This window comes from Wolffia australiana, chromosome 9 (genome assembly GCF_029677425.1).
Source record: "Wolffia australiana isolate 7733 chromosome 9, ASM2967742v1".
NCBI classification, from domain to species: Eukaryota; Viridiplantae; Streptophyta; class Magnoliopsida; order Alismatales; family Araceae; genus Wolffia; species Wolffia australiana.
In genome coordinates, this window is record NC_135843.1 from 6619589 (window position 1) to 6645429 (window position 25841).

The 25841-nt window shown below is 43.8% G+C and overlaps 1 protein-coding gene across 3 annotated transcripts; it reads left to right on the plus strand.

Annotated features, from left to right (window-relative positions):
* Positions 1–630: 630 nt before the first annotated feature.
* On the plus strand, positions 631–5145 carry LOC144707359 (plastidial pyruvate kinase 1, chloroplastic-like). 3 transcript variants are annotated; one of them, XM_078580465.1, is made up of 7 exons: positions 632–1304; positions 1854–1941; positions 2034–2224; positions 2459–2577; positions 2677–2920; positions 3541–3747; positions 4175–5145. In XM_078580465.1, the coding sequence occupies exons 1-7, from the start codon at positions 1128–1130 to the stop codon at positions 4202–4204; spliced, it is 1056 nt and encodes a 351-aa protein (XP_078436591.1). In that variant the 5' UTR covers positions 632–1127; the 3' UTR covers positions 4205–5145. The 3 variants fall into 3 exon arrangements, with proteins under 3 accessions (XP_078436592.1, XP_078436590.1, XP_078436591.1); XM_078580466.1 differs by lacking the exon at positions 3541–3747 and having other exon boundaries at positions 631–1304; XM_078580464.1 differs by lacking the exon at positions 4175–5145 and having other exon boundaries at positions 631–1304; positions 3541–4166.
* The last annotated feature ends 20696 nt before the right edge of the window (positions 5146–25841 follow it).

A 25841-nucleotide genomic window follows, 5' to 3' on the forward strand; every position in this document is an offset into this window, starting at 1 on the left:
ATCCCGGTCCGTTCTGGGTTTCTAGCAAAGACGTAAACATCACCTAAACTTCAGTCTGGTTTTGGTCCGTTCTTGTTCGGTCCTGATTGGTTGGGTTGACTGGTCAATGTCAAAGTCAAATTAGACAATTTGTGTTCATAGTAATGTTAAATGTCCTCTACATCCAGTGGGTGCCCACAGATCGTCAAATATATGGCTTCTACGCTGAGCTCAATAGAAACCTCTCGGTCCAGTTGGATATGATATTTTTAGAATTTTATAAAAGAATATTAAATAATATCTTCCAGTACAGGTCCGGTATGACTCTTGGACCTAAACCTGTTTGACAAACTGGTCCAAATTGGTCTGGTCAAACCGGTCCTCGGGCCTAAATGTCCAACCCTAATCAGGTCCTTTCTTTTTACCTTGACAATGGTCATTGACGAGGTAGACGTTGACGATTACGAAGTATAGGGACTATGCAAACGGACAACATGCAGATTCCTACCATTATTCAAATAAAAGATTATTTTCATTATGATGCCTGATAAGATAACATCATAAAATCATAATAAAGACGCAGTATTCGATTAACTTTTTAAATTCAGGATTACCAAGAGAAAAATATAATATTTCAAAAATAGTTTAAACCCCACGACCGTTGCGACAGTTGTCAGCTTCTTTCTCCTAGGGTTTGTTCTTCCCGCTCGTCGCGATTGGCGCACTTCGATCGAAATCTCCGCCCCGACATTGCGATTAGATCGTCTTCTTCTCGCCTGTTTAATGTTCTTCAATCCGGTCTCATCTGATTTCATCTCGAACGATCGATCCATGGCGTCGTTAACCAGTTCTCAGTTCGTTCGGCGTCAGATTTCTCCAAGAACTGAGTTTCCAACGATTCCGGCCGTCGGCCATGGGAGATCGAAGGTTAGCATTCGAAAGTACCGAGTTCGTTCGTCTCTGCAGTCTGCGGTCCGCGTGGTTGCCCCAGATTTGATTTCTGCTGAGAATGGGTTTGAATTCGACGCGGCCTGCCTGCGGGGCTGAGGGAGAAGGGGATCTTTGGGCTCAGGAGGACGAAGCTGGTGTGCACGATTGGGCCGGCTTGCTGCTCGTTTGAGCAGCTGGAGAGGCTGGCTGTGGGAGGAATGAACGTGGCGAGATTGAACTTGTGTCATAACAGTCGAGAGTGGCATAGAGGCGTGATTAAGGCAGTGAAGAGGTTGAATCGCGAGAAGGGATTCCGTGTTTCTGTCATGATTGACACGGAGGGCAGCCAAGTGCATTTGGTCGACCACGGACACGAATCTTCGGTCAAAGCAGAGGTTTGATCGCTAATCTTTTTTATTTTTTTCCGGCTTTTCATGATGATAATGCAAGATTTTCCGACATCAAATTGCCAAATTTCGAATAGTTTGCTTGTTGGGTAAGAAAATCCAGTTCGATGAACAGTGCGATGAGCTCACAAAAATCAGACCATATGTATAGCTTCTGTCAATCAGATTGTCAACATGTTGGGATGAGATAGGGGTGGCTGTTCTTATTTTCTTCCACTGACTCTCCTCTTCATCAGTTGATTTCTAGCTCTTTCATGATGAATTTGTTTCATATTCGTCAATTCCATCATCTCAATCCCCCATGGGAAAGAAAAGCAAGAAAAAAATGCGATGATCTCATACAATCAGACATGTGCTAAGCATCCGTCCTTCCAATTGTTAAATTCCAATTGATTCTTTCATTTTTTATTTTTTCTTTGAATGCATACGCTTAACTTCAGAGTTCTGATGGGATCCCGTGCATTAGTGCTGGTATGATCGCACCCAATTGATTCTTTCATCTTTCACAATTAACCAGTTCCATGATCTTGACTTCAGGAAGGATCAGTGTGGCTTTTCACCACCCAATTTTTCGAGGGCTTTGGTCCTTACACAGTGAAGGCCAATCACGAGGGTTTTTCTGAAGGTGTGCAAAACCCATCATCCTTGCCAATTGACGAGTCGAAATCTGCGATTTTTTTCTTAATTTGTGCATATATCGTTCCTGCTTTCTGGAAGGTATCAAGGTTGGTGATGAGCTGATAGTCGAGGGTGGAATGGCAAGTTTCGAAGTTGTTGAGTGGATTGAAGATGATCTTCGTTGCAGATGCATTGATTCTGGTCTTATTCTGCCTCAAGCAAAAGTTTCCTTCTGGAGGGCTGGAAAATTAGTCGACAGGAGTGTGGGGCTTCCCACTCTATCTCCAAAGGTTTATCATATTCCCTACTTTTCTTGTGTGAGTCCAAAAGTCAGGATAAGAGTGCAAAAGTCAGTATAAATATATAGGGGACCCCATTTATAATCGAACTAGAAAATAATTAAGAAGAGCCAACCGGATTTCTTTCCTGAATTTCAGAAATGCCGACTTTTGTTCATCGTAATGACAATATTCAACTCCATTATGAAATTTCTTCCTCGGGAACTTACCTTTCATGTGTCACAGGATTGGGTTGACATTGACTTTGGAATATCTGAAGGAGTTGACTTTATCGCTGTGTCTTATGTGAAAAATGCTGATGACATCAAGATTCTGAAGAGACATCTCTCTTCTAGATCTGCAGGGTATGAGATCTTTGATCTTTCTCCACATCATGGGCTTAAATTGATCTTGTAAAATGATAGGGTTGATAAAAGTTAATAAGGTATATGCAATCCTTTCAGATCCATTCGCGTCGTGGCGAAGATTGAGCGGTCGAAATCCCTTGAAAACTTGGAAGAGATCATAGAGGCTTCCGATGGAATCATGGTGGCTCGTGGAGATCTGGGTGTACAAATCCCCCTTGACAAGATCCCTGCCATCCAGAACCAGGTGACAAACATGTGTCGACAGATGAACAAGCCAGTGATCATCGCCTCTCAGCTCCTTGAATCCATGATCGAATATCCCACGCCAACCCGTGCTGAGGTCAGATCCTTCTCTATCTTTGTTGTATTGTTGCTCCTTTCCTCTTTTATATTTTTTTCACCATCTCTAGGCTAAGATTTATTATAGAAATTTAGCTCAGATTCTATAGATTTGTAGTTCGCAATAGGATGCAGTGGATGACGAATTCATCATCGTCAACTTCGTCCTTAATTTTTTTCATTCCCATTGTTCTCCATGGGTGGTACTGATGAGTCACGATGATAAACAGATGAGGATGATGATGATGATGACAATAAACTGGAAACTGGATGCTGACAACGATGAACTAAGGTTGGGGAGTGATAATGAATTCATCATCTTCATGATCGTCCCCAAAATCTTGTCATCGTGGCCCATGTTTTGGCTCAGATGGATGTTGATGAACAAGAAGAAGATGATTCATCATCGTCATCGTTGATGCAGAACCCTACTTGACAATGAAGAGTATATAGATAATGACGGAGGGAGAATGGTAAAGAGGTGGGTAGGGAGGGAGACAAATCAAGATTTAAGGTCTCTTTATCTATTTGCTAGAGGCCTTAAGAAAGGGAGAGCTTCAAGGAGAAAGAAATAGAGATGGCGATGATTTATCAAAATTTATTTTTTACATGGTTGGTTAGGTGGCAGATGTTACTGAAGCAGTAAGGCAGCAAGTCGATAGTGTGATGCTCTCCGGTGAGTCGGCGGTGGGATCTTATCCTGAAAAGGCATTGTCTGTGTTGAACACCACCAGCCTTTGCATAGAGGCTTGGACCAGAGAAGACAATGCCTCTCCTGCCTCTCCAAACCTTCCTCAGTTAGCGGTTTCCGTGTCTGGTTCCATCCCAGTACTAAGCCTTCATCTTTACCCTCTATGTTACATCTTTCTCTCTCCATCTGCCTAAATTTTACTCCATCTCTCCCTTCCTTCCTCTCTCTCTTTCTCTCTCCCTCCCTTCCCCCCCCCCATTCTCTCTATATCTCTTTCTCCCTCCCTCATTTTCTCTATATATCTCTCTCTCCCTCCCTCATTCTTTTTATATATCTCCCCCTCCCTCCTTCCCTCCGTCTCTCTCTTCTCGCTCTCCCTCTCCCTCTCCCTCCTTCGCTCCCTCTCTCTCTCTTGCTCTCCCTCTCCACTCCCTCTCTCATTCTCTCTATATCTCTCCAACTCTCTCTTCTCTCTCTCCCCCTCCATCACCTCTCGCTCATATTTCTCTCTCTCTGTCATCTCTTTCTCTACGCTTACAATGGCTAAAATTGTTTGCTGGGCAGGGAACAAACTGGGGGTGGCTGCCATTGTAGTGTTCACCAAGAGTGGGGACATGGCGGCGCTGCTGTCACGGAACCGGCCAGCGCCACCAGTCTTTGCCTTCACAGATGAGCCCGCCACGGCAATGGGGTTGAGTCTCCACTGGGGCATCTTCCCTGTCCTTGCCTGCCCCGACTCTGGCAACATGGAAGCCCAGGTAAACCGCTCCCTTACCTTCCTTACATCCATCTCTGCTCTTCGTCCCGCTGATCTTGTCCTCCTTGTCTCCGAACCTACCTCCTCCCACTTCGTCCAGTCCATCCAGGTCAGAACCATCATCTAGCTCTGATCTCTCTCCCCTTTTCTTCAGTGCTCCCTAGTTTTAGACATTGAGAGGAAAAAATCAACTGACCCTTTTTTTCATCTTCCCTTGCCTTGGCTTTCTTCATGTCTTCTTTGTTTTTGTGGTCTTGGGCTCCAATGAGAGAGAAATATAGAGAAAAGGTCAGCCAACCATTCTTCTTTACCCTTATCTTGCCTTCTTCTTTATTTTCCAGTACTGGGTTCCAGTGAGAGAGAGTTATATATAGTTTCTTTCTCTTCTGTTCTCTGACTTTGAGGTTTTGAGATAGGGAGAAAAAATGAGTCAACCCTTCTTTTCCCGTGTCTTATCTTATTCATGTGTTCTTCCTGATCATGGATTATAAAGAGTATGAGAATTACGGCTTCTTTTCTCTTCTGCTATACAGCGCCGAGTTTTAGAGGTAGTGAGGAAGTTACTTAACCTTTTTTTTGTTTTTACCGTGTCTTTAACTTCTTCATGTCTTCTTTTCCTGTCCTGGATTCCAGAGAGATAGTGAGAGTGAGAGATTCGTCTTTCTGTTTTCCTGTTTTTCGATATCCTGTTAGCTAATCTTTTTCTTCTATTTCTTCTCATAATGTGACATGTGTAAACTCTAGCAATATTGAACTTTTAAGTAGAGTTTTGAACTTATATTGTCATTACGTGTAAGTAATTTTACTTTCAATTATCAGCGCATATCATCCCTCTGGGTGAAAAGATCTATGTATTTCATTAGCTAGTACATCACATTTTGCCATTGTATTGGATCTTTTTGTTAAAATCCATTTTGGGTTATTAGAATCCATTTGTGTTGATCATGTCAATAAGGCTACTGATAACGGTATGTTACGATCCCCATGGAGACCTAACGAAATCAATAAATGGGACGAGGGAGAGAGAGGAGAATGGGAGAGATGGAAGGAGTAAGAGAGAAGAAGAGAGAGCGATAGGTGAACAAACCCTCAACAACACCTGAATCGGGAGCTCTTGGCCGCACGACAACCGGATACGACTACTCATGCCAAGAAACCATATGGTAATTGATAAATGAAAAATAAGGCATGAAACACCACATATTTTAAGGCCATTTTTGTATCATTTTTCTCATATTATATTCATTTTGGTTCGTGTTCTCATGTCAAGTATTGAATGAGCTATTTGACCAAAACAACACTTTTTAACCTAATGTTTTGCAACTCATTAGTACTCATGGAAAATGTTTAAAAAACATCTTTAATTTTAATTTAATACTTTGCATGTAAGTTTCAGAATGGCACATGTTCTCATATTAATTATTCTCTCTGGAAATTTTATTTTATATTTTGCATGTATGATGCCAATATTTTTAGAAATAAAAAATAAGGGAGAGTGGAGCAAGAAATAAAAAAAGGGGGAGTTGTGTCAGCAGCTGAGCTACTGAGGAGAGTAAACCTAGAGTGACCTAGAGTGAATCGGAGATTTGCTCGTAACTTTCGCGTCCGATCTCGGAACAAGCTGAAACCAGTCTCATTGGATTCGGAAGGCGGAAATCTATTGGAATCGACTCAAAAATTGCCTCAAACGGATCAGTATAGCTCGTTCTAGAGGGAATTAGAGATTGGAGGTAAGTTTTCATTTCCGAATTTTATTACGGAATTTGGAATTAAACTGTTCGTCTTGGCGAGGAGAATTTACAGGTACCATTTATTTTTAATTTTTATGTCTTTAGATAATGTAAATTTTGATTTTTAACTCGCCCTCGTCGAAAAATCACATAAATACAAATCGCGGCCCGCAATCCAATGCGGGCCGCTGACTCAGCCGTGGTCCCAAGCTGGCCACTTGACGTGTCCGACACGTCAGGCAGCCAGTGGGACCAGCGCAGCTGCCCATACGACGTGCAGGACACGTCATCGATGGGCGAGCTGGAGGCGCCCCCGCATGGATCCATCCAGGCCGTCGGAATCGACAGCCTGGATGGATCTAACGTTCCTAAAAGAACGAAATAAAAAAAACAAAAATTGAAAAAAAACCCAAAAAGAACTAGGTTTAGTGCAGACGCCCGCTATCATTACTGCGGGCGTCGTTTGCCCACTCATTCGGACCGTCGGTGACGACAGGTGTCACGCTTTAGACGGTCCGGATGGTGGACTCCCGATGGACCCCCCCGGAAATTCAAAAAATCGGGCCGTTGACGGTCAACTTACCGCCAGCGCCCGACTTTTTTGACCGTTCAACGCCGCCTGTGTCAGCAGCCACATTTATTGCACCTTCCACACCAGCGACGCCCGCCATTTTTGACCAGTCCGACTCATCACTGCCGTTAGATCTTCCGGAGGACCACGGGATCGACGGCCACGACGTATCCACGTCATTCCGTCCGCACCGAACCTCCACTGATGCAGACACGTCGGCTGAGTCAATCCGAGTCAACATTGTCGACTCAGATGACTCAGCACACGGCGACTCAGCGGGTACCGGCCGAGTCGCTCTGATTGACTCGGCCTCTCCCGCCCGAGTCGATTGGGTCGCGAACGACCCAGTCGACCCGGTTGACTCGGCGAATCACACACGAGTCGACCAGGTCGATAAGGCCCTAGTCGACCCGGTCGACTCGGTCAAGCCAGACTGAGTCGACTCGGTCGACTTGGTCAATACTGACTGAGTTGACTCGATCAATATTGACCAATCTTATCTAGTTGACTCAGTCAATATTGGCCGAGTCAACCTGGTGGACCTGGTTGACCCGACCCATATTGATCCATTGGTCAACGTAGACCACGTTGACCAATTTGCCTCGGTCAACTCCATGGGTACTGCACACTTGGCGAGCGTTGACCGAGTCGACTCGGTCAACTTGGCTCAAGTCAACCATGCCGACTCGGACATCTCAGGTCGTGAGGAGTTGGTAGCCCTTGATACCCGGGTCAACGCCGATCGTGTTGACTCTACGGTCAACGTTGACCGTGGTTGACTCCACGGTCAACATTGACCAAATAGACCACTTGGTCAACTCGATTGCAGAATTGACCTCTACGCCTCCCCTTGATGGCGTGGTCAAACCCGCACCGATTGATCATCTGGTCACTCCGATGCACCCCGACTTGATCGAGTCTACTCGAGTCACCCCTTGTGACTTGGTCAACCTTGACCAAGTCAACAAGAATGACTCCACTAACTCGCTCCAAGCCGAATTGGTTGCCTCGGTCGCCACTGATTTAGATGCACGGACGGATGTTGTCATGACTGATTTGCATCACCCGGACACGGGAGCCCATGCCCACCCCATCCCGGCCACCGAGGCCCCCTCAAGCCGGCCACAGTAGCGTCTAACGACACGGGATCACTCCCGAAGATGACTTGGGCAGCGAGAGTGGCGGGCATCACCCATGCACCATCCACTACTTCACTCCCCAAACCTACCCTTCCCCCTATCTACGACGACACGATCCCGACTAGGGGCTTCATTGACTCTGAGGGTGTACGCTTAGTTACCTTCTCCAAGGAGGAGGTAACACGAATGGCAGCGCCATTCGCCCATACACTGATCGGGCGGTTCACTACGAAACGGCCGCTCATAGATGACATCACGAGAGTCTATGCAGCACCAGGGAATTTCCTTGGACCGGTGGTCATTGGAGCAAGGAATCATAGGAGCGCATTTATTCGATTCGAGCTTGAGGATGACTTTCGACGGGCATGGAGCCGCACCACATGGACGATCAATGACTCCACGATGCATACATACCGCTGGACAGCCGAGCAGACAGGGAGCTCACGCGACCATTTTCCCCACTCCGTCCCGGTGTGGATAGGATTTCCTAGCCTACGACCGCATTTATTCACACTTACGGCTTTGGAATCTCTTGCTAGTGTGGTCGGCACTTTCATACGAGCGGACAAAGATGTCCAACTTTTTAGCCGTCCCGGATACGCTCAAGTATGTGTTGAGGTGGACCTACTCGCCCCCCTACATCGCATGATACTCATTCGAAATGGCGATGAGACGATTCGTCAGACCGTGGTGTATGAAAACCTCCCGAGGTTTTGTACACACTGCACTGTACTAGGTCATACCATTCACACGTGTCGCCAAAAGGCGACGCAGACTCCTACCACTGAGGAGGAATACCTCCCACCCTTGGCTTATGATGACTACATCGCCGCTACTATCTCCGTCACCCAAGGACGACGACCTGTCGAGAAACCGTCACTCGGTTCGCGCCCTGTGGTTACATCGGTGCAACCCACCGTTGTATCATCTTCTCTCCCACGAGCCAACAGGGCAGCTAAGCCTCCAACGGCTAAGCCTGCCCCCTCTACTTCCCAGTGGGTGAGGAAGGGTGCTGAGAAGCGCCCCAAAACCCTACCACGGATTAGAGATGCCTCCTCCCGTAAGGGCAAGGAGGTCAGTGTCGCCCCACTGACCTCGAATACTTTTGCCCTACTAGCGGTACCTGAGGTTCCCGAGGATAGCATCCCCATTATGGACACACGTCCCATTAGGTCCATATCTCCCCCCACCCGATCTACCGCCTCTCCTCGACCACCTACTCCGCTTCCCACGTCCTCTCTTATTGTACCGTCCCATGCTTCTCCTATCGCCCCACCCCACCATTCACCTTCCCCGCCCCTCTCCCCCACCTCGCGTCACTCCCCTGTTGCCCTTCCTCAACCCTCTCCACCCGGCCCATCGCCCCATGCTCCACCTCCCCGAGACTCACTTCCTTCTCCACTTCCTTCTCCACTTCCTTCTCCACCATCATGCGATCCACCTCCCCTCATCCCCTCGCACCCCCACCCAGCTTCCACACCCGGCCCCATCCCCTCATATCCTTCCCTCGCCTCTACACCCGCCCTCCACCCATCACATATACCTTCTGACCAAATGGAAAGCTTGACAAATTGTCAAGCCACTTTCACTAGTTCGGAGGACATGGACGATGGTACTAGTAGTCGGGATTCCACAGAAGAGGAGGACGATGTCTCCTTCTCGGAGGACTCTGATATGGATACCTCTCCTTTTTCGAGACACCGTTCGGAGGCATTACCTCCACCTTCATGCCGTACATACAACACCTGATCTCGGGTGCGTCACGCGAGCCGATAGATCTATGATCCCAACTCTCATTTGGAATTGCAGAGGGATCGGTAACCCTCTCACCCAAACACATCTCCTATCCCTTATCACTAGGCACAGATTAGGCATAGTGGGGCTCCTCGAACCGATGATCACATCGGACCAGTCCCACTCCATTGCGAGGAAACTCGGGATGGACCATGTTTACCGCCATCCCTCGAATAAGCTCTGGCTTCTTTGGAAGCGAGAATATTCGATCACACTATTGGCCGAAGGGACACGGTACGTCACCTTTGATGTACCACACTCCCCAAAGCCCTACATACTTACTATCGTGTATGCCTTGCATAGACCCACCGAGCAGGATGCCCTCTGGGCAGAACTCGCCCAACACATTCACTCCCACTCGCAGCTAGTTGATCTACCTTGCTTATAGCCGGAGATTTCAACTGCATATGGGACAACAGCGAGCGCCAAGGGGGCCGCCCACCTCGGCTACGCTCTATGCACGCCTTTAGTGACTTTATCCACGCGACTTCATTAGTGGAACCGCCGACCATAGGGGAGAAGTGGACTTGGTGCAATGAACATCAAGCGGACGCGCGTATATACGAACGGCATGATCATTGTTTTACTAATAGTACCGCATTGATGCATTGCACCCTAACAGTAGAGAACCTTCTGAGACTTTACTCGGATCATACACCGATCCTCCTTTCGCTTCCAAAACATGTAGTTAGAACATGGTGATTTTCATACCTATGTACGTAGCCATTGGCATGGATCGATTTCTACATCCCCTATGGAGAACTTCAGTTATCGCCTGAGGAACCTCAAACTCCACCTCAAATGATGGAATCGTCATGTTTTTGGCGACGTCCATTCACCGGTCGAAGAACTTAAAAAGAAATTAGCTGATGTCGACCGCCACCTGCAGGAGTGCTGGACAGATGACATGGGAGAGCGCCAACTTTGTCTCAGAGAGCAGCTTGAGGATGCCATGCGACGACAGGAGATATTTTATCTCCAAAAATCGCGTATCCAATGGCTGCGAGAGGGTGATAGAAACACACATTTCTTTCACGCCTCGATCCGTCACAGAGCGCGTCCAAACTATACGACCCTATTGGAGACGTATAGTCAGGATCCTGACCAGCTGGCAGCCGCAGGAGTGGAGTACTATCACTCACTCCTCTCTTCACAGCCTACTGTTATGAGCGAGGACCTTCTTTCCTCCATTCCTTCGTTGGTGACCAACAAAGACAACGCACTTTTACTAGCCCTTTCGACCCGAGCGGAGATCAAAGAGGTAGTTTTTTCCTTGGGCCGTAACAAAGCCCCATGACTGGATGGATTCACCGCATAATTTTATACAGCGTGCTGGGACATTGTAGGGACCGACTTGGTGCTAGCTATCAAGGAGGTGTTCAGGAGTAAAGCCATCGCACGAAGTTGGAAATCCACTTTTTTAGCGCTCATTCCAAAAGTGGCAACTCCAACTTCCTTTCGAGACTTTCGCCCCAGCAGTCTTTGTAATGTATGCTATAAAGTCACATCTAAGATCATTACAAATCGACTAGGATGCTTCCTTGATAGACTTATCTCGCCAGAGCAGTGTGGTTTTGTCAAGGGTCGACTGATCCATGACAGTATCACACTAGTGCACGAGCTAGCCCAGTCCATAGACACTCGTATCCGGGCTCCCATGTCATCATCAAGTTTGATATGGAGAAGGCCTTTGATCGAGTTGAGTGGAATTTCCTCCTCGAAGTGTTGCGGCGCTTCGGATTCACGGAGGCATTCATTGCACTTGTCGATGCTTGCATTAGGGAGAATCACTTCTCCCTCTTGATGGATGGAAATTCCATTGGCTTTTTCACGGCTATGAGGGGGCTCAGGCAGGGTGATCTTATTTCACCTACCCTCTTTATATTGATGGAGGAGGTCTTCAGCCGATCGCTCACGCGGGCGATCAACCAAGGCCTCATCCAGCCGTACTTTACGAAGAGGGGTTGCCTGATTCTCTCGCACTCACTATTTGCTAATGATGCCATCTTGTTCCTCAATGGATCTAAAAAATCGATTAAGGAATTTATGAGCGTCCTTACCGCGTAGGAGCACGCTTCAGGCCAGCTCGTTAACGCCTCGAAGAGTAGCTTTATAGTGGGACCCTCCACCACTATAAGGCGCACTGAGATACTCTAGCACTATACACGATTGTCACGAGGATGCCTTATGTTCGATTATCTTGGATGCCCTATCTTTCTTGGCCCCGCTCGTCATCACTATTTCGATGCCGTGTTGGGTAATCTTAGAAAGAAGCTAGAGGGATGGAAACTTCGTTTCCTCTCCCTAGGAGGTCGTATCCAACTTATTCGGCATGTCCTCATGAGTATACCGTTACATACCCTTGCAGTCCATTCGCTATCTCTTACTGTTCTCCGCTCTGTAGAACGCATATGTGCGCGTTTTCTATGGTCTGGTCACCTCAAGGGAGAGATGCGCCATCACTGGGTTTCTTGGGAGAAAGCATGTCGGCCGACGGAAGGAGGTCTAGGGATCATACGACTTTCGGATGTCCAGGACACGCTTCAAAAGAAGCTTGTATGGCGTATGCGTACCACATCCTCCCCATTGGGGAATTTTATCCACGTCAAATATGGCGAATGGGCACGTTGCGAGATAGATATTCGGGGATCTAGGAGGTGGCGGGCGTGGCAGCGCCATTGGCTTGAGATGGCTCAAGTCACACGCTGGCATATAGGCCAAGGTGATCTTTACTACGCTGGCATATAGGCCGGCTTGCCATTGCCTTACTGCGTGCCGCCTTAATCAACCCAGCTAGCCGAGCCGTCAAAAGTTGCTCGAAGGCCAACGTGATCCTACGATTTCTTTCACTGACGAGCAGCTCGCCAGCCTTGAGCGTTTGGGCCCTGGTCCGTAGGACGCATCCTCTTTCCCCTCTTTATAGTATTATTATGTTCTTCAGTGCCATCCTCTTCTGCTCCGTTGTCGAGAGTTTTTTTTGTGTCATAGGATTAGCCATCGAAAATCGAGTGAGGGACTTTATTCTATTGTTGTCGGACTTGCATCGCTCTCGGTGACGATCGGGACGCTCATGAATAGTAATTATCCCCCATCCCGTTAGCCTTTGAGTCGATCATCTGGGCCATTAGGAGCTTGTACGTTTCCACGACTCTGGTGTCGATTATCTAGACTACCATCCGGGGTCAGTAGGTTTTCTGTCGAACTTGTCGTTGATTTTCAAGTCAATACATCATTTACTTACATTTTCATCACACATCCCCCTCGCATCGCTATGTAACTCGAGTCCTTGATCCCAGCCCATTGTGTTTCATTAGTCATTCTTGCTCTCTCTTTCTCGCATTGTCTCTGGCATGCTCTCTCATTGTCTCTATCACTCTCGCTCTCTCTTTCTCGCCTTCTCTCTTGCATGCTCTTTCGTTGTCTCTGTACTCTTGCTCTCTCTTTCTCACCCTCTCTCTAGAATGCTCTCTTGCTGTCTCTATCACTCTGTTTCTCTCTCTCCGCCCCCTCTTTATTTTTTTCTCTTATTTTTCTCTATCCATCTCTCTCACACTCTCTATATCTCTTGCTCTCCATCTCTCTGTCTCTCTCTCTTGATTTCTTGCTTTCTCTATCACTCTTGATCTCTCTCCATCTCTCTGTCTCTCTCTCTTGATTTCTTGCTTTCTCTCACTCTTGATCACTCTCCATCTCTCTCTCTTGCTACCTCTATAATCTTGTTCTCTCCCTCTCTGCTTTTCTTATGTGTTCTCTCGTCTGCTCTCTTTCACTCTCTCAATTTCATTCTCTCTCTTTCACTCTCTCTGTATCTTTTGCTTTCTCTCTTTCTCTGTCTACATAGTGCAGGGATGCACACGGGATGATATTTTTGTCCCTGGACGAAGATTCATCCCGTCCAGAGGGTATGGACAAATTCCTGGAAGAAAATTCATCCCGGTGATGACAGGAAAGGACTATTTTCATCCCATTGGACAAAAAACCGTCCGTCTAGAAGACACGGACAATGGACGGACGAATGATGGAAAAGTAATGCATGGATTTCCAATAAAACTTGGAGAAGTCAATATTTAATCCCTAATTAATTAAGAATATAATTAATTTTTATACATGCCATTTTCATGTTATTAAATTATTTTATTTTTAAAATTCATTGCGTGAAATTAATAGTTTAACATATAATTAGGGTAAATTAAAATTTTCAGAATGGCATTTTTAGTTGGATTAAATTCCCAAAAAATGTAATAAAATTAAGTGAAATGAAAAATGTCATTACTTCAACCCTAGAAGCGTAATATTAATTGAATTTAATTACAGAGTTTAATTAATTGAATTTAATTATAGATATCGAGAAAATTTTCCAATTAGAGTGTACAATAGCAAACATAGAAGAGAATATATAGTAATGAGATATCCACAATACCGTCCTTCCGGCTGCAGCTGCTCCATATACTCCAGTCTTTCGCTTGGGCTCTCTCTCATGGGTCTTTTTCTCATGGGTTCTCTCTCTAGAGTTCATGAGGAGAAAGTCTAATAAATAAAAAATTTGTACAACTTCCTGGATCCTCACCGGTCATTTGGTTAATATTTAGTCAGACTTTATCTTGTCATTATCTTCTAATTGCAGACTATCCTTGTAAAAAGATGACTGTTTATAGAGTTTGTAAAAATATGCTGTCTTTGGAAAGTCAGCGTCACCTCCGTTGAAAATTTTATTTTCCAGGCCAGTTTTTGAAATATTGCAATTGGTTGACAAGGAAATCAGAAAAACAAACTTATCCGAGAAACTAGTGATGTGGAAAATAAAAAATTAATCCCAGCCCAAAATTTTTTACTGTTCTTGAGAGAGAACAGCAAGAAACCCAACCCAAGTCCTTAAATCATAACGGGTATAGATCAAAAACTGGATCTTCCACAGTTTCTTAAAGGGGAAGTTAATTTAATTATGGAGATGTTTTTGGCTTCCATTCATTAATACTTATTTTAAATAGTGTGTCAGATAGGGAAAGCACTTATCAGAGAAAATGGTGATGTGGAAAATCAAAAGGTAATGGGCCATTTCCCACAAATTTATGAGGATAAAACGTAAAAAGACTGTGTTTTAGCACAACTTACATTAAACATTAGAATGTATCATCAAATGAAACTCATCCACTGCAATCATGTTGTTCCCCCTTACTTTATTACATGGAATAGAGAGAGTTAAGAAAAAGAAACATGCTTATGCACAGGTCGAAAAGCGATTGAGCATAACGCACCAGCAACCGAGATTTCATCATCATCGGAGTCAGAGGATTCTTGGTCTACACGACAGAACAATGCTCAAAGCATCATCAGCATCTCAATGCTCTCTGCATCTAGGCGTGATCTTCAATACATGGTGATGCCTCAGCCAATTGAAAAAATCAGCTCATCCGGTGCACTGGTCGGACTCACGGCAAGAAATTGGCAAACAATTTTTGTTAAATTCAGATAGTATCGCGTCCCGACATCCTTCCACCAGCTTAGAGGATTATCCTCCTCCTCGCTGCATGGAATGTTTAGATACTTATCCAGCTCTTGCCTGGGCATTGAGCGTGGTCGCTGAAGACTGCATGGACAAGCATATTGCTGCTTGGGCGAAACATGTTGTGTCAGACGGTGACTTTTCGAGGGTTCTCCCTGCTCCGAGTCACATTCCTATGCTTTTGTATTTGATGCATACTCCAGGACACCGTCGAGATAGGAAAGCACGCTTTGGCGACATAACAGATGCACAACCTCTATTTTAGAGAATGGATCCAATGTCACTGTTGTAGCGAGAGTATTATTGCCCCAAAGTACCAGTGCATACTGCATCAACTTGTTATCCATATCACTACACAACAACTGTAGTGCATCCCTCTGCTTAGCATACAATGCTGCCCTTGCATTGTACATATCCTGCTCAAGGTGAGTCTTCAGCTCTACCACCAATGATGTTACTTCAGTTATTCGCAATTTCTCTGGCGAACACACAAAGTCAGTACCCTAGCATAGTGGGCCGAGGATGCCAAGGTATTCATCAATCAACACTCAGTCCTCTTGACATAGGCCGTAATCTTTAGTCGACGTCGAAAGGAACCTCGTAGTCATATGGTCCAGAACCTCTCTCTTGGCAATAGCAGGCTCTAACATAGTGAAAGTGGAGTTCCAGCGTGTTGGGCAGTCGACCTTAATCTTGTTTGAATCTGGGAGCTCAAACATTTTGCACATATCAACATATTTCTCCATACATTGCATGGATCCCTGAATGGCATTGATGATGGCTCTCACACGTGAAACTACTAGTCCTTAGGGTGCTAGTGTCGCTACAATATCTTTGTCGACCTGTGAATCGATTGGTTCATCTGTGTCCAACGGTGTATCTGGGCAAAAATCTCAAACACGTAGCGTATTACTTCCTAGACGTTCTGGATTGCGAATGACCTTGAGTCCGGCCTGTACTACGAGGTTCAATACGTGGGCGACGCAGGGTACATGTCGGTCCATAGTGAATTGCGGGTTTATAGTCTTCAGTTGATCCACAATGGAGACCAGCATCATTCTATTGTTGGACGCATTGTCCGTGGTGATGACACATAGCTTCGACTGAATGTCATATTCATATGCAACTTGCACGACGATCCTCGATAAGTTCATGCCACAATGGGATCCATTGATTTGTCGTAGAGCAAGAAGAAGCCCACATAGCTTCCAGTTAGTGTCGATCTAGTGGGCAGTAATACCTAGAAGGGTGAGGTTATTTTGGGATGTCCAAGCATGCACGGTAAGTGAGATGCTGGAGATGTCGTCAAACATCTCCACCAGCTTCCCTTGAACTTCTTTGTACATCTTTTCTACCGTTGCCTTGACGACATCTAGACCAGGGATGTATGATAATCTCAATTTTAAGGTTGAAATGCATCATTGGTGATTGAGATTATTCAACAATATATATATAACCGTACTAAAAAATATTAGTCAGTGATGAGTACGGGTCGTCTCCCCAGGGAATGATGATTAAGGAATTACTTTCTTATATTAGTGATGATGAACAAGAGGATAGACGAAAACAAGATTCGAGGACGTGAGCTAGTGATGTCAATTAAAAATACATAAGTTATAAGTTAATTTAACTTAAATAAAAGAGTAAGTGCACGTGACAGATGATAACCTGCAAATTAATTTGATTAATTTATGAATTTTACATTATATTTATGTGTTTTAATGATGAAGATTTCGTCCCGGGATGAAATTTTCGTCCCGTCCATGGGCGCGGACGAAATATTGGACAAAAAATCATCCGACGTACCCCGGGCGGGACGAATCTCGTCCCATCGGATGGAAAGTTCGTTCGTCCGGGGTACCTGGACGGTGGACGTGCGAAGTGGACGATAATTTTTTCTATTCTTTATATATTTTTTCTTTTCTCTCTCTATATATTTTTTCCTCTTTTTGATTCTGAGATATTTCACTCATGTAACAAATTCATGGAAAGACATTTTAACTGAAAAGTTAGAGAACGCTAGGAGACGGGAAAAGGTGTGACACATCTTAGTTATAATTTTGATATCTTTCTAAATAAAATACTTGACCTTGATAAAAGTAATAGAGATTTTCAAATTGAGGTTCGAAAGTACACTTACGTTTAAACTCTGGTAAGCACAAACTCTTAGGTGCATCTGTGGACATGTTTAAAATATAAACTAGGATTAAATATATATTTTAAATTATTTTTTGTATAATGACTTCGTCTTCACATGCGTAACAGTCAAAGGTATATTTTTAATTCACAACTCTGAATTAAGTTCACTGATTCATTATAGTAGATACTATCAACATTCAACACTTTGATCCTGGTGATGGCAGTCCACATCTGAATCATTATATAGCAGTGCTTAAATTTTGAGTCTTGTGCGCCATTGATGACTTGTATCCATATCTTTGGAGTTTCCACATTAACACACATTAATTGTTCAAAAAACAGGCTTCAGTCACAGCAAAGGGAAACAGAAATAGAGAGTGTTTGACGGCGAAGCCCTCTAATATCTAGTTTTTTTTCCTAGGTTTAGTTAATGTTTCATGTTCAAATAAACCATGTATTAGTGGCCTTAAGAGGGGACCTTTTCCTAATGGGTTCCCCCTCTTTTGATCCCTCCTTAGGGCCCATTATCCTCCCTACATAAGGGAAGGAGAGGGCGCCCATTCTCCTAAGTCTCATTTGAATTTTTGGAAAAAAAAAGATCACGTTCCGTTTTGAGAGAAGAGAGTAGAAGAGTGAAGGGCGGACGGGACGGGGCTGACTTTGGCCGCCGTCGTGCTCCGTTCCGTCAGGACAGACCGACGGAACCCTAGGTGGCCATCGCCGGGGTCCCAGTCGGGCGCCACCGACCGCGGAGCTGCCGCCGAGCAGGGTGCCGCCGCTGCCGCGGCGCACGCGACCCCGCAGCCACCAGAGCGGCTGCAGGCGCCCTCAATGGCGGCGCCGGAGCGGTGCAGCAGCGGCGCCGCAGCGCGGCTGCGTCGGCAGCCTCAACCGCGCGCAGCGCTGGAGCGCCGGTCGCTACAGCCGCTGCAGCCACCCGCAGCGCGCGCGCCCGCCTCTGCTGACCTCAACGGCCTCTGCTGGCCTCAACGGCCGTGGCCGCCAGATCAGCCGCAGCCGCCGAGCGGCCTCAGCCGCCCTCAACGGCCGTGGCCGCCAGATCAGCCGTAGCCGCCGAGCGGCCTCAGCTGACCTCAACAGCCGTAGCCGCCGAGCGGCCTCAGCTGCCCTCAACAGCCGTGGCCGCCGGATCAGCCGCAGCGGTCGCAACGGCCGCAGCCGCCGCAGCCGGAGCGGCCTCAACCGTTGCAGCAAGCGCAACCGCCCGCAGCCGGAGCGGCCTTTACGATACTTCGTAACCTCAACTTTATGTTTCATTTGTCTCAACTTTCTTCCACACGTTAAGCAATTAAAACATCCATATGCTTCAACTTGCTCTGAGCAATCTTAACGAGTTACTACGTATAGTTCCTGTTCTAGTGACCTTTCAGACCGTGGTATAAATATTTGTTTATGCTTATATCCTTGTGTGATTGGGACACCTTAACATGCTTTATTCCTTTGTCCTTCTCAAGAACACGGAACACCTTCCAATTGGTCATACCAAATAAGGTGTCTTGGGATGTTACCTTCTAAAGGTTCACCTTTGACATTCTTAAGCAAGTTAAGTTCGAGTCATGTAGGAATCGAATGACGAGATCAACAATAAACTGAACAGAGAACTATTCTCCTAATAGATCAGTCTCTTGTCATTTCAATCATCTTAGGCATATCCTCATATGCAGAAGATCCCTCGACCATGTGAGCCTTGAATTGACTCTTGGATTGCACATCCAAATAACTATCATATAGTATCATATGGCCTTAGGTTCTTTGTATTCATGCTACATCAATAGCTAACAGCTCATTGACGGTGTGTTAACATTGAACCATGTCATAGTGAACTTTTCACTTCATCCATTTACTCGTATCCCTTCATTGTCATCGACATTGTTTGTAAGGATATAAACTAACATTTTAGACTTGAAGACTCTCATCAAGTCCATGAGCACATCATAATTATCGACTTGTCAATGAGTTGCATCATACATGCAATCTAATAAGCTACTTGACGACGAGTGTTTATCGGAGATTAGGTCAATGAAGGACCTAGAAAGTTTTAGCAGGTGTTCTATTCATTAATAAAGGGCTCCCACTAAAATTTGTCAATCCATACAACCCTCAAGTGTACGGAAGCGGAGAAGCCGACTATCTCCTAGTGGGGATCGGAATTTCAATACATGTAATACGACCTGGAGTATGCTCCACCAATCATAATACACGTTTTTGAACACCCATCTCATGGGACTTGAAACTCTTTGCAATATCCAATCATATTTCGGTCCCCAACGCTCATGCGGCCTGGAGTTTGCTCCACCAACCACTGAGTTTGGTCTGAACAATACCGTCGTTACTTGTCGAAAATAGATTTGCGCGTAATCCTGGAGTTTGCTCCACCAAACTACGCGGTTCCTCTATCTCGACCTTGCGTCATACACTAGCTCTTAGTTCCTCCTCCCGTAGAAGTAGGCATGGAGTTTGCTCCACCAACCTAGCTTAGAAGGGACTTGGATCCTAAGGCTATAACGACGGATGACCACGCTTAAGTTCGTCACTTTCGCGCTACGGCTCAGAGTTTAATTTTGAGGGATTTTAGGTTTGGTCTCAGCTATCATGAGGAGCATAATGTGACATCTCATATCACATCTTCATCTATCACATGTGAATAATACATATGGGTCATGTAGGACGTGAATGTATCTTGACAATTAATCATAGTCAAAATTTTAATCCCAATATCACTCTATATTGGATAACCAAAACTTAGGGATCCTACATTAGGTCCATCTAGAGTTTTTCTAGTATCTCATTCCGTCCAACATTCCATAATATAATATTGCAAATAATAAATCAAATAAATAAATGCAATATTAAAGCCAAATTTAATCACATTAAATTAAAGCCAAATTTAATCACAGTGAAGTAAAACCAAATTTAATCACATTAAATTAAAGCGATATTTAATCACATTAAATTAAAGAAATATTTAATCATATTAAACCATTGCTAAATTTAAAATCATGCCATTCATGAAAAATAAATCAAGAAATAACCATTTAAAAAATTTAAAATGGCTATAGGAATTTTATTGAATTTAATAATTTAACTCTTAAATTATTTCATTCAAATATTCCCAATATATATATGTATTTCCTAAGTTAAGGAATTTTATTCACCTCAAAGAAATTAAATTTTAATTTATTTTGATGAATAAAATCAAATACATATTATCCCTGATTTTTCTGGAATTTATTTGACATTAAATAATTTAACTTTTAAATTATTCAACTCAAATAAACAGAAATCAACATTTCGAATTTATATTTATGATCTATTTGACATCAAAATTTAACATTTAAATTTTTTCATGTCAAGGAATCAACAATATAATTTTCCTGATTTTTCCAGAATTTTTCGGAATTTATTTCATGCATAATATAATTTATTTCTAAATTATTTAAATGCTCCGCATTTCACAGAATGTATATAACCAAACTATATTCCATTTCAATAAAAGATCTTTAGCCCAATGGTTACAGGGCCTCAACTGCTGAGAGGGGAGACCTGGGTTCAAAAACCCGCTGGTCGCACCCCTCCAACATACTAAAAAAAATTTTTGTTTCTCAACAAACGCGGGCCCCGCTGGCAGACACCACGCGGGCATCGCGCCCAGGTAGCGCCCGCCACGCGGGACGATTTTGATCTTTTTGCACTCCGTTTTGGACGATTTTGATGCCGTTCTTCATCCAAATCAAGGCAGAACCTGGCTCTGATACCACTATTGAGTTCTAGGGGCCTTGACTTGGATGAATAAATCTAAAACGATGCGCAGCGGAAGACTCTTTGCGAATCGAACGGCATCAACAAAAACATTGAAACGGCGTACATTTGCACGAATCTGATTCGTGATTTCTTCGATCCCGGAGCGAGACGAGTTGAGCTGCTCAAGTGTGCAACCTCTAGACGTATCCACGCGGTCCTCGGCACGTCGGATCTCCTCCTTCTCGTTGACGAGCCCCGTTCTTTCTCCGTCGGCGTCGTTACGTCGTCCTGATCACATCAGGGATGGAGAGGGTGTGTGGGGAGAGTGGAGAAGAAGGGGAAAGGCCCCTGAACAATTCTGGCCTGGGTGAATTTCGTTCAGGGCCTTCCCCTATTTATACTAAGTGGGTATTTTTCATAAAAACCCCCAAAACTTAAGTATATCTTCCAACGTCCAAAAGACCATTTGCGTGTGACCCTCTAGGCCCATGTATCAGTCTAGTTAGTGACTCCAGTGGCCCAATAACCTTTATTGGCCTTCCAAATTAATTAACTATATCATCATATATATTAATTAATGTCAGATCGATTAAAACCAATCGATAGGTCGAGACTCCGACATGTGGGGTGCCAAGCTACACCTCGTGTCCTAGAAGATACAAAGGAGTGTGTATCGACTCACTCATGGAACATGTTCATCATCGGTTACCGTGTATGTATAATCCCTCATCCACTTGACGCTCCTTGGACGACTTAGGGTATGGTCAACTGTCAAACCCTAATCGGTCATCCGAGTTAGTACTGATGCATTCGGAAATCATCGGAGAACTCTTCTCCGATATTTCACTGCCTTGGCTAAGGACTTCATCGCATCATCTTCCTTGAGCTGTCACCTCTTATACCGAGGGTGGACGATCCCATCTTGACCACTCAATCGCCTTCGTGTACTTCTTGATGCACCCGAACTAAGACCGTTTAGAATCCCATGATTAGAGACTCGTTGGCCATAGCCAAAGTGCAACCTCCCGTCCACAAGACGTCTTTGGTGTCTCAGGTCTAAGGACCACTTACACAACCGTGACGTGAATCAACCTGATTGACAGTTCGGTATAATACCATTCAGGGATTCGTACGGATCAATTCAGTGAACTCTTTCCACTAAAGAGCACCCACTATCTATCCTTAGTGTCGCCACACTAATGGCTACGGGACCGGCCATACTCATCATATGAGTGAAACTAGATAGTGTTATTCTATCCGGATACTTCGATGTCCTTCTCGCGTATCCTTTGAATAGGAATGTTTAGAACGCATGCTTAAACCCTAGTGATCTCCGCATTACGATCTCAACATAATTCACTAAGTCCGATCATGTATTCATGGAGTTCATTATACGCATCACACGTGCACTATAATGAATATGTTCTGTTAATGAATATGGAACGAGATCTGGAATGTGTGATTGGCTTGCCGGCCACATATATTTCCATCAGTTCCAACATCCTTCCACCAACTTAGTGGACTGTCTTCCTCCTCACTACACGGGATATTCAGATACTTCTCTAGCTCTTGCCGAGGTGTTGCGCGTGGGCGCCGAGACTTGCACGGACGGATATATTTTCGCTTGTTGGACACAAAGTGATCTGGACGGCGTCTTCCAGCTGATTCGTCATGCGCCTGCGCCAACCTGCATAAGCCAAAATTTTATTAAACAACGAAAATAATTTTTAATAAGAAAAAATTCAGAGATAATTATATTTTAGAGTTCCAAAAAACTGATATTTTGAAACAACGCCGTGTTTCAAACAGAAATATGCTGCTGGTTGGCGAGGGAAACAGAGAAAAGATGCAGAGAACGGGAGATGGATAGAAATGGGTTGTCTCTACTTAATTTGTTGATATTCCAATTAAATTAGTCAATTTTTTTGCCAATAGACATTGAAACTAAATTAGTCATGGATAACTATTTTCCTAAAATATCTATTTTAATCTCGTTAGATAAAGAGAAATTTGTACAAACACAAAAAGAGAGAGTGAGTGAGAGTGATGACACATATTTAGAAGATATTTCTCAAGTGAGATATCACCATAAGCAAGAACCCTAAGTAAGACGGACTAAAATTAGCCCATAAAATTACCAAGGATAACCTTGGTAATCTAGAGAAATATATATATATATATATATATATATATATATATAGAGAGAGAGAGAGATAGAGATGGATCGATGGATTAGATGGATTTATAGATTGAGAGAAAGAGAGAGAGAAAACATCAAACTGATGGTAAATATTTCAGGGTGGGACGCTGCCAGAAAGAAAATCAGAAATATCAAGGTTAAAACTAGATAGGGAAGTAGATCGTGATCTGGAGAGCAAAATATAAAGAAATAGAGAGTGAGGAAGAGAGAGAGAGATAGGGAAGCTGACATCACATATTTCAATGTTAAGACTAAAACTTAAACTTAAAGAACCATAAATAACTATCAACGTTAACATATTTCAATATTTCAATCGCAAGGTTAAGACTAAAACTTAAAGAACCATAAATAACTATCCATGAAGATACAAGGAATTGATATCTTCATTTAAAGGGAAATATATAGAGCTATGCGTTGATTCCACAGTTTTTTTATCTTTCAGGTTCAAGATATCAACAGAATAAAATAAGAAACGAAAATAGTCAAACTGAATAGTCCCATTGGATAAATATTTTTATCAGCTACCTTTCTTGAGATAACATTTTGTTAACATTTAACGAGCGAAATCTTAAAAAGGAATTAATCGATAGATAGCTACATAGAAAGATCGATAGATAGCTAGAATTTGACATGGTTTGATCGCCGGTGAGTTAGATAGGTGAAAGGTGAGATAGTTGGACCAACAGAAAGATAGATAAATAGATAGATAGAAGGACAGATCGATAGAAGGATAGATCGATAGAAGGATAGATCGATAGACAGATAGAAGGACAGATCGATAGAAGGACAGATCGATAGAAGGATAGATCGATAGATAGATAGCTAGGTAGATAGATAGAAAGATCGATAGATAGATAGATAGATAGATAGATAGATAGATAGATAGATAGATAGATAGAAAGATCGATAGATAGAATGATCGATAGATAGCTAGATCGACTGTTAGATAGATAGCTAGATAGATAGAAAGATCGATAAATAGGTAGATAGATAGATAGGTAGATAGATAGCTACATAGAAAGATCGATAGATACCTAGATCGACAGATAGATAGAAAGATCGATAGATAGGTAGATATATAGATGGATAGAGAGAGATAGATATATCGAAAGGTAGATAGATAGAAGAATAGATAGTAGAAAACATACCTTGTCGGCGGTAGAACACCTTCGCGGCGGTGAATCACCGCTATCACTCGCAGAGATGGAGGAAGACAAAGGTGGGTTTCTGAAGGCAACCCGATGGCTCTGCAAGGGACTAGGTACGACTCATGCTTCCCGACGCCGAATTCCTTTCAAAGGAAAATACTAGGGCTGGCGGCGTGAAATTCTCTCTATTTTCGTCTGGACGGGACGAAAATTCGTCTAGGAGAGTTGGGACGGTCCAAAACTTCGTCCAAGAGAGGTAGGACGGGACGGTCCCGGACGAAATACCATCCCGTCCTTCGTCCCGGGGGAAATGATGGACGTCAGCCGGGATGAATTTTGTCCCATCTCGTCCATCGTCCTCGTCCGGGATGATCCGGAAGTATACATGTTATCATATAAAAATGAAGATAAAACACTTACATTTTGATTTTACTATTATTTATGATTTTTTACCATTTTTTACATGGAATTTAACCTCATTTCAGTGAAGAAATATTTTTTGCAGGGCCTTAAATATTTGGCTAAAGGTTGGTAAGGGTTTTCCTGATTTGTTTGGAATTTTTCTATATTGTTATATAATTTTTTGACCATTATATAGCCAAGAAATGATTTTTATATACTTAAATAATACATATTTAGTTTATTTGGCATTTTATAATATATTTATGTATCTATTAAGGGGCATCCACATCATTCGCCCGAAATTCGGGCGAATAAGTGGATGATTATTATATAATAATAAGAGAGAGGGCGTTATTGGGTCATTATGGCATCGCGAATCGCGATGCCATAATAAACGAATGATTTTTTTAGGCCCACTGACATGCACGTGCATTGATAAATAAATCAATGTGCATGCATGCAGCGTCGAGTTGCCGCGTGCATTTAATGCACGCGCTACTCGACAAATTTTTTTTTTTAACAAAACGGCACCCGGTAAGCTTACCTCCATATTTTATTATTATTATTTTTTAGAGAGACGCAGTCAAACATTGCGACTCAACGAAAAATAAAATATATAAATAAATCTTTTATTTTTTTAGACAAGGTGACGTGGCGTCCTTTTAACCACTCAAAAGGGAGAATATTTAACAATGATTGCGCGCAGACGACACGGACAATCACGTGTCAGAACGTGATCAGAGAAGGTGGAAAATGAGAAAATAATGCGGCAACCAATCAGAACGCACCACTTCCAAGCTTCTTGGAGGAGAGACAAACTAATCCAATGGTTGAGATTAAGTGCCAGTAAAATGATGATATCTTGATATCTAACCGTTCGATTGGGCTGAAATTTTGAGGATAGGTTCGTCTTTTCTCCCTCTATAATCCAGACGGTTGGATCTTTAAATGGAGGTCTGAAAATGGACGAAGATTACTTTTGGAGGCTCTCCTGAAGCATTTGGCCAGGAAGGACACAGGAGGGGTTCTTGAAGTCAACAGATCTTGCTTCTGCACTCAAATTTATAAGTTTCTGATTTGTATTTC

Excerpts from the sequence above, each read along its gene's own strand:
- LOC144707359 (XM_078580464.1), top strand. The coding sequence starts at position 1,128 with ATGAACGTGGCGAGATTGAACTTGTGTCATAACAGTCGAGAGTGGCAT. Across the intron at positions 1,942-2,033 it reads TCACGAGGGTTTTTCTGAAG|GTATCAAGGTTGGTGATGAG; the intron begins GTGTGCAAAACC and ends GCTTTCTGGAAG. Across the intron at positions 2,578-2,676 it reads CTCTCTTCTAGATCTGCAGG|ATCCATTCGCGTCGTGGCGA; the intron begins GTATGAGATCTT and ends CAATCCTTTCAG.